General features: G+C 39.0%; 1 protein-coding gene across 1 annotated transcript; it reads right to left on the reverse strand.

Moving 5' to 3' along the window:
* Positions 1–1,764: 1,764 nt before the first annotated feature.
* On the reverse strand, positions 1,765–9,479 carry LOC107876077 (glycylpeptide N-tetradecanoyltransferase 1). The gene is made up of 2 exons (XM_016723076.2): positions 9,349–9,479; positions 1,765–3,385 (listed from the first exon to the last, which is right to left on the reverse strand). Exon 2 carries the CDS (start codon positions 3,358–3,360, stop codon positions 2,062–2,064), a length of 1,299 nt encoding a protein of 432 aa, XP_016578562.1. The 5' UTR covers positions 3,361–3,385; positions 9,349–9,479; the 3' UTR covers positions 1,765–2,061.
* Positions 9,480–10,145: the final 666 nt, after the last annotated feature.

The raw sequence follows: 10,145 nt of genomic DNA on the forward strand, positions 1-10,145 counted from the left end.
GGGTATTGATGGTCAACGTCTTAAGGCATTGAAAGGTCAAAACTATAATGCAAATCAGCTACAACCATTGATTCTTCTTTTTTTTCCACCAAGGCTAGGTTAGATGGAAAGAATCACATAGTGTTTTTTCGTCTCTGCTAAGGTTTGAACCTTAGACCTCTGGTATCAACCTACTTCATTGACCATTAGGCGACACCCTTGGGTGCTACGGCCATATTACGGTATATTCAGGAGGTGTTGGAACATTGGCCGAGAAAAGACTGGGAAAGAAATTTTACCGAACACACGGACTACTTATCTTTATCAGCTTGAGCAGTTCTATTCAAACACATAACTGCTTATTCAAAAAAACAGTTTCAACAACAGTACGTTTCAGCACTTGATGCTTAACATCAAAACTAAAAAGGACTCTTTATCATCTTTTCTTCTTTAAGCAAGTTTTCATGTAACTAGTGCAACATGGACATCCCAGGCCAAAAAAAGTATTTCTTGCTGCAAGTTATTTTTGAAAGTTGTAGCTCAAGGATCATAAAGGTGTAAAATCATAAAGATTGCAAGAAGTATTAGACATTCTAAGCAACACAAGTATAACTAAGCAAGAACTTTCACTGCAAGAGGAAAGACATACATGACTTGTAGTGAAGAATTTACTGAGCAAATCACAGTGCCTAATGCTTTCGAGTAGAAAGATTTGCATGAAACTTTATACTTTGTTCATAATTAATCTCCTACCTTCCAGATATCAGGTACAAGATTAGAGTGGCTCAATTTTTCCAATGAATTTGGTGTAACTAGTTTGAGATCTAAAAAGTCTTAATTCTCTAAATAGTCATTCAAGTTTAACCGAATTACTTACTGAAATTATTCTCAGATAATGCATGCATCTATATGTAATATGCTTCTCCTAATGGAGGCAGCCTCTTTATTTAGCTTCAATGATTTACTTGCAAAATGATAGTCATGGATAGCCAGAAGGCAAAAGGCTGGAATTTTGTTTCCCCTAGGTCGCATTTAGATGATCCTTTGATTTGTTTATGAAAATAAAGAAGGGAAAATAGATGTGGAAATGTATTTTTGTGTGTGTTTGTGTTTTTGAATGGTTTAACATCATGATTACAAGAACATTTTATTTTTGAAATAGTTTCTTAAGAAGCTTTATTTTAAAAGAAAAAAAAACTTTCTCGATGTTCGGTACTGCATTGATGTCCGATTAATTCGAATGTGCACCTCGTAGGAGCCATTAAGAAGCTTTACTACTAGAAAATATAGTATATGACAACCCAAACCTTGTGTGTGTACTTGCCTAAAGATGTACTATATACCGCTTTGTACATTAATAATCTATTTAAGCTTTATGAAAGTGGCATACAATTTTTCAAACGGAAAAGGATTAAATATACCCTACAGGTATTGAAAATGATTCTAAAATACCCCCTTCCACCTATATAAGCTCTAAAAATCCTTCGACCCGAATCCTAAGCTATCCATCATTCTGTCCATCATCTTCAAATGTTGTTCAAATTAAGATATATTGGAAAGTTGGACCAAACATGTAATATAGCATTTGTTAACAGAAAATCTGCTTGTTATCATTCACAAGTGCCTTGCTCCTGATGTAAAGGGAGCATCACTCAGGGGGAACTTATTTGTACTCAAAATAGAATAACAGATAACAACTTTTTGTCTTCTTGGGTCTTCGATTTTACGGGGTAATACAGTCTGCCAGATTCTTCTTATTTGTCATGCCAAGACCATAGCAACAGAAACAACATAACCTGAACATGATATAATTGCTTTGAAGATAGATACCAAAGGTGAGATTCTGGAGTTGTGCACAAGATGACAATTAATGAGAATATTTAAGATCATGAGATCGACGTGGACATCATAAAGTACAATCAACTTAAGCTCAAAGACTATGTTTAGAAGTTTCACACCGGCGCCTTAATGTATTCATGGATGCAAAAAGTATAGCAGGGCAATTAGGGGGCTTCAAAAATGAGACTGATCGCACATTACCAAAACTGCTTCCCAGGCACGCAATAATCCCCCTAGCACAAACTACAACAGTACAAGCCCAAGTTCTGATGGTCTTAAAACATGCTTTATCCGATAGTTGTAGAGATAGTAGTGGAGTTTCCCGTCACCAGGGCCAAACTTTAGTTCCTTCAAGAAAGTTTCGTTATGCATAACATCTAGAGCGTTGAAAACATCATAATCCTTTTTCTTTGCCACAATGAGAACATCATTCATCAACTGAATCCATGGAATTTTAGTTGAAACATTGTAATAAGAATAAGCAGCCTTCAGAGTGGAATAATTCTGATTACCAAGAATTGATGAAGGAAGGGTGTAAAAACTGCAGAAGTCGGTGATTTCATGAGACTCGGGGCTTTCAATCAGATAGCTGTCAACAACATCCTCCTTAGGCAGAAGCCAGTGTTCCACGTCATTTTCATCAAAATCAGGTGCAACGACAAACTGCTTCAAGTAATTCCTAAGCAACCGAGTTACAGCGGGTACATCATGGGGCTCCATCTTTCTGAACCCAGGCGTGACGGTCTGATCAGGTAACTTGTAAAGCTTTATTGTGCGACTCATTGTCATCCTCGCCCCAAGCCTAGAGAACCCGACATCGATAAGCTTCTTTGGGTTCAAAGATCTATGCCAATATTGACATGTTGATATAGGTGTTGGAAGGACAACCCCAGCTGTATAAGCAGCTTGCCAAATGTTTTCCAAGTGAACTCTCCTTGTGACCTCCTTTATCATGACGGGAGCAAGTCTCTTTGATCTAAGCTTCTTATGAACACACAGAAAGTTGATCTCCGCCATGAGCACGACGGTATCACTAGCACGTATTCTTGCAGGTACCCCTGTAATAAAAGCAACCAATTTTTTTGAGGTCTTCACTCTGACTCCAATGTGCCAGCTCTTAAAGTAACCTGGAGGGTGTAATGCCCATCGAAGAAATTCCTTTGAGTAATTGAACCTAAACATGTTCTCATCATCTTCAACATAATTGTTTGTTAGCAGAACATAGACCTCATTACACGTATATTCTGAATCCAAATCACAGGTGGTCCACTCATATGGACTAGGAAGATTGTAAGGCTCCTGTTTAACTTCAGATAAGGGTGTTGGCGGTTCAATAGGACCTTCAGGCAAGCTTTCATCTCCAAGATCCTTGAACTGGCCCACTGGTTGGGTCTCCCAAAACTTATGCCTCTTCGCCAGTGAAAGAGATTCTTGCACCTTTCGTGCTAAGGAATCAATTGATACCTCATTACCACTTTCTGAAGATAAGTTCTTATCAGAAGTGAGGTCATGGTTCCCAGTGGCCTTACTGTCCTCAGCCATTTTACCAACTTTGGTATATTATTCTCTGCCATAACATAATAAAGTAAAAATCCAGCACTAAGTATACAACACATAAGCAACATGCAGAAGGTTTTAGAAAATATAAGAAATTAACAGCACACATGCCAGCAGAGTCCATACGCTTTAAAAAAGGTATCACCAACAAAAGGCATATCCGGGACTCAAGTCAGAAAAATGCATAGTACCACCGTACCAACTACCTCTTTGCGAAATGTGTCCGAACCTACTATGTATGAATGTAATAATTTCAACAATACAAGTATATATTCCGAGCTGAAGGCAGTGAGCATAGCCATGTTCACAGCGTTTCGTATTTGTTTTTAGAGATGAATTAAAACACATCCTGGCAAACACCATTAGAGTTATACGTGTTCCATAAGAGTTTGCATACAAATGTATCAACCTATGTAAAGGTCACACCAATGTATGTGTGTATATATTTTTTTTAATCATCACGGTGTCCCGGCTAGCTTTCCCGCACCTCAACTAATTCCACATGTACCAGCAACACGTACCAGGTAACTCCATCCACCAAGGCTAGGGCAAATAGAAAGGCATCACCTGGTTTTTTTATGAAACTGATACCTCATGGTACACAACGCACATTCATCGATGATACAATACAAACTAGGAACACACAAAATCACACTCCCAAAATAGTCCACTAACTCAATGAGCCGAGGACCCTTTAAGAGACCACTCTCGGATTCAAGAACAACAACAAGAACACAAGAGAATAAGGTTTTTAACACCTATTTGCAGCCAACAATCCAAACTATATTAACCACAATAAATATGAAGAACATCAAGAATACAACAACAAGAAGTCACGGGTTGCATTAACTAGACAAGAAACCGAAACTTACAACAAGATACAAGATAGAGAGTTAGACAAGTGAAGGTATAATCTTAAGAACCTAAGAATAGGATGAACTCTTGGACCCTTAAGACTACACTCAACACCTAACTCCTACGTTGACACAAAAGGGACTTTACCTTCTCTAAACACCAACATATCAAGCCAACAAGCATACAAAAGTGATTCCACACTTGTAGCTTTCCTAGTTACGGTTTGGAGCTTCCCTCAAGGCCTAGAGAGAACTAAAATGTTACAATGTTTAAGACTTCCACAATAATAATCAACTAAGTCCCAAAAACCCTAAGTTGTTCTATTTATATTACATCAAAAATAAAAGTAGAAAAGACAAAAGGGCCCTTTAATGACCAAGTGAGCAATAGGCGCCCATGTAGTGCACAATATGGACGGCTTTGAAGTCTCTTTTCCCACTTAAACGTGTGCACTTTCTCGGTTGCATTCAACATGCTAAAAAATGTCCACCTACGAGGTCGTACTTGTATCATCCTCTCCATCTTGAGAGGAGTTTGACCTCAAACTCACAGCTTCACCAACCTCACGGCTTCTCCATAGAATCACCTCCTCATTTTCTGTCCCAAAGCTTGGATTCTTAGCCATGGGCTCCTTGAGATCATCAAGCATGTGTTGGCGAGTAATTTTCTTGGTATTCCCCCGAGGAAGCACATGATCATGAACCTGCACACAAGAAGAGGTGGTACTAGGCAAAATGCTAGTACCTACGGTAGTGAGAAGTAAAGGATCCCCGAGGGTAAGTCCTAAAAGTAAGGACCCCTTTTCTCTTTGCTCCTTGGTTCCTTCCCTTCTCCTCTATTCCCACTGTCGGTCTTTCCCTTCCTCTCCTTCTTCTTCTTTTCCTCCAACTCTTTCACTTGTTGATTAACTTTGGCCACTTGTATCGGTGAGAGAGGTTGGAGTGTATACCTTCGGCCATGGAACTCCAAAGTGTAGCTATTGGTTCGTCCATCATGCACGGTAGATCTATCATATTGCCATGGTCTCCCCAACAATAGGTGGCACGCTTGCATAGGAATAACATCACACACACCTCATCAAAGTAGTTGCCTACCTTAAACCGTATCACCACTTGTCGGTTTACCCTTAACTCCCCACACTCATTCAACCATGGAAGGTTTTATGGACTTGAATGACGGATAGTGGGCAACCTCAAGACATCAACCAAGGTACTACTAGCAATATTGGCACAACTACCTCCATCAATGATCATAGAGCACACAACCCCCTTAATAAGGCATTTAGTGTTAAATAGATTTTCCCTTTGACTAGGATCAACCAAAGCCTTACTAATTTCATGGCCCTCCTCACTACAAAACATGGCACTTCGAGCTCACCATCACACGGCCAAGCATCTTCTTCCTCCCCTTCCTTTGGCTTCTCGGGTTCTACCCTCTCTCCATCTTGAGATTGATCATCAATCTCCATTGGTTCAAGTCCCACCTCCTCCCCAAGAAAGTACAATTTTCCCTCCCTTAGGATCACATTTCTCTTATTTGGACACTCATTAGCCTTGTGTCCCCAACCTTGGCATTTAAAACATTGAAAACCCTTAGAATTAGAAAAGGAATAGGGTTTACCTTCATTTCTCGGAGGGTACTTTTGGTGTGCCTTGGCCTCGAGTTGCTCCACCTTGGATGAGTCATTCTTGTCATTGTGCCAACCCGAGTGAGATTGGGCTTTGAACTTGGACCCCGGTTTCTCCCGCAATTCTCTCTCAATTTCCAATGCATCTTGGAAGATGGTATCAAGGGTGTCGAACTTGTGAAGTGTCAACTGTGAGGCAATATCCCTATTCAACCCCACCTTGAATCGAATGATGTCGCGACTCACTTGCTCCCCTCTATGATCAAGTTTCAAGATGAGTTGTTGGAACTCTTGATAATATCTTTCGGGTAGGTAACTTTGTCTCATGAGGTACCTTAACCGAAACCAAGGAGGGGGCTGCCCTTCGACCAAAACATTGCCAAAATGCTTAACATACTCCCACCATGTAGTAGCATAACCCTTAAAGTGAGCAATCACATAGCAACTCTTCTTCTCCTCGGTAAGATCGTTGACTTGGAAGACCCTCTCACATGCGGATTCCCATGCAAGAAACTCTTCGGGATCACTCTCACCCTTGAAGATTGGAAGCCCCATCTTGATGGTATTGAGCCCTACATCATGGTTTTGGTTCCCTTGTTGGTTCCAATGACCAACTCTACCTTCTCGGCCATGAACTTCCATTGGATCAACATGTCTAACCCTTATCTCTTCCCCCCTCATGTAAGCATCATCATACGGTCTATACCCCTCAAGTTGGATAGGTCTATTTGGATTAAGTGGAGCTTGTAGTGGCGGGATTGGATTTGGTGGATAGTGGTGGAGTTTGGATTGGAGGGCTCGGGTCTTGGGGGCATTTGGGTTCCAAGTCCTTCTTGTTGGACTTGGTGCAGTGGAGGGTGGCTTGGTTTCTCTTGGTCTCGGGTTTGGGAGTAAAAAGGGGTTTGGTTTGTGACATTGGATGGTTGTCTCGGGAGGTGGAACATTTGGTGCAAGGCCTCGGGAGTAATGGTTGGGGAAATGTTTTGAGGGGTAGATGGTCGACTTCTTTGGCTTTCCACACGTTCTAATCTCCCACTCATTGATGCCACATCCGCATCTAACTTCTCAAGACCCACATTCAACCTAGCCATATCTCGGGACATAGTTTCAAGGCGAGCCAAAATGAGATTGGTGGCATTATTGTCCATTGCTTGAGCATTTGAAGCCTCGGGTTCCAAAGTGATTGTATCGAAAATAACCTTCAAGTTACGGTTCAACAAGACACCAAATCAGTCCACAACGTCACACACAACAATACAACACAAATCCTACAAAACAAGACACACGTTAGTTCAAAACAACCTCTCTACAGTTCACACACTTTGTGGCCTCACACTTGATTTCACAAATGTTTGCAAGTCGGCTTGTAACTCGTGGTGAGTTGAAGAGTAAGTCTAATCCTTAGTCGGAATGGATTCTTTGTTTGACGACTCAAGGAAGTAATGCCCGAATTTGAACCAAGTACTACGATTTAAAAATGACAAAAGCACAAAAGAAACGTAGACGCAAACAATGAGTTCAAAGGACTAATTGACAACCTAGTAGGAATTTATTAGCTTGTTAATTAGTTCTAGGATCAACTAATGAAACCAAGAATCAACAATTAGAAACTAGAAAATCCAAATTTGAGCTTAATATTGACGGTGAACAGTAACTATGATGACGTGGCAGCATGCAATTGGTCTCGGTCCCACACAATTTCTAGTTAACAACTTGAAGTTTAGTCCTTACACAATTTTTTTGGAATGGAAGACAATTGGTAATGGAGGAAAAATACAAGTCTTGACCCCTTTTCAAATTCAAACTCAAAAAAGGTGAGGCTTGACTTGTACTAATTCCACAAAACAAGGTCCTTGAAATAGGGAAAAATGGTTGAAAAGTCTATGAAGTGATGGGTTCAAGTCTTCTCATCAACAAGTCTTACAACTTTATACTTCACCTTTTTAGATCTATTTTGCACTTTATGTTGGTCAATATATGAGAATAGGTGAAGAACAATATGAACACAACAACAACTTTTCAAGAACACATCAACAACATCCTCCAATCCTTAACAACTAGGCACAACACTTGGCCAACTTCAATGTTCTCAACAACAATGTCAATATTATAAGCTCAACTTTAGATCTAGACACTTGTATTGTTGGTGAGAAAGAAACCAACACTTGAAACACTCTAAACAAACAAAATGACTACCAAATATCGACACACAAACAAGTTTTCGGCCAAGACAACAACAAGATTCAACTTTCGGCCAAGAACACAAGAACACCAAATCTTTTTTTTTTTTGTATTTTCAAGCAAGCTAGCCCAAGATTGATCTTGTGGGAACAAAATCAAGTCATGCTCTGATACCAAATGATACAATACAAACTAGGAACACACGAAAATCACAATCCAAAAACAGTCCACTAACTCAATGAGCCGAGGACCCTCTAGGAGACCACTCTCGGATTAAGAACAACAACAAGAAACAAGATAATAAGGTGTTTGACACCTATTTGCAGCCAACAATCCAAACTATATTAACCATAATAAGCATGAAGAACATCAAGAATACAACAACAAGAAGTCACGGGTTGCATTAACTAGACAAGAAACCGAAACTTACAACAAGATACAAGATAGATAGTTAGACAAGTGAAGGTATAATCTTAAGAACCCAAGAATAGGATGGACTGTTAGACCCTTAACACTACACTCAACAAACACCTAACTCCTACGTTGACACAAGAGGGACTTTACCTCCTCTAAACACCAATGTATCAAGCCAACATGCATACAAAAGTGATTCCACACTTGTAGCTTTCCTAGTTACGGTTTGGAGCTTCCCTCAAGGCCTGGAGAGAACTAAAATGCTACAATGTTTAAGACTTCCACAATAATAATCAACTAAGTCCCAAAAACCCTAAGTTGTTTATTTATATTACATCACAAATAAAAGGTGAAAAGACAAAAGGGCCCTTTAATGACCAAGTGAGCAATACGCGCCTATGTAGTGCCGTCCAGTGTGCACTTTCTCGGTTGCATTCAACATGCTCAAAAATGTCCACCTACGAGGTCTTACTTGTATCAATCAACCACTAGGTCACACCCTTGGGTGCCTAATGAATGTACGCATTAACTAAACAACAAATCAAAGTTTCAGGTTTCCCTAAGAGTCTGAGAGTAAAATGAGCTCAATTATAAGCATTGATGAGAAAAGCAATAATATCAAGCTGTTTTCCTGGCTTAATTCCACATTGTCACCTGATCACGCATCAAAATTTCACTATTTTTGTCCACATAAATTTTTGCATAATACATCATCGAAAACTTGAAAACGAAAAAAAAAAAAAAAAGAAATTCAAATTTTCAGTATTAGACTAGGATACTTGCTTTAAGAAACAGTAGCAAACATTCAGTTACGTAAGATCTAAATCACAACAAATCAATTTCTCCAAAAAAAAATAAATGATTGATGAAACATAGAAAGAAATAGAGAATCAAACCTTGTGAGATGTAGAGTTTGAGAAAGTGATTGAGAGCACCTGAGAACGCAAAGAATATTTGCTTAGGTTTATACCCAGTACAAGAGAGAGTGACATATTCTCCTAAGCATAGGAACCAACGGAGGAATATTGTTTTTTTCAATGGGCCTTTGGGCCTATCTTATTTCCTATTGGGCTTTGTCTACTATCTTTGTGCGGTTAAAGTTGTGGCCCAATGCAAAAAAAATGGAAAAATTAAGCTAAAAATTACACAAATACACAACCTATGTTTCTAATATTACAAAAAATCCCAACTCCCTAATTTCAGGGGTAGGCGCGTAGTTAATGTTTAAAATAATATTTATAGTTGTGGTTTATATTGCATAGGTAAATATACATTTCTTTTGTATTTGTGCATTTCGATCATAATTTTAGGGGTAGGCGCGTAGTTAATGTTTAAAATAATATTTATAGTTGTGGTTTATATTGAATAGGTAAATATACATTTCTTTTGTATTTGTGTATTTCGGAGCTGATATACAAATCTCTGGAGGGGGAAGTCGAGGCTAATATGTAAATGTTGTCTAAAGGTTTGTATTTGTATATATGCTCTCTAATTTATATATTTAGCTGTTAAATTGTAGTTGCAGTAATTAGACAAATTTTAGCTTTATAATGCCTAATTTATTGCCTAAATGTTAACTATTTCTAAAATTTTACTGAAAGAAATTATGGCAAGGCCCAACCGCGCAAGTTATTCCCCATGGCATAAGCACAACGCCACTAATTATGCATGAAGGCAAAAAAAAAAAAAAATT

This window comes from Capsicum annuum, chromosome 6, assembly GCF_002878395.1.
Source record: "Capsicum annuum cultivar UCD-10X-F1 chromosome 6, UCD10Xv1.1, whole genome shotgun sequence".
Taxonomy (NCBI): Eukaryota; Viridiplantae; Streptophyta; class Magnoliopsida; order Solanales; family Solanaceae; genus Capsicum; species Capsicum annuum.

What these genes read in the sequence shown, in the direction of transcription:
- LOC107876077 (XM_016723076.2), bottom strand. Translation starts at nt 3,360, where the DNA reads ATGGCTGAGGACAGTAAGGCCACTGGGAACCATGACCTCACTTCTGAT.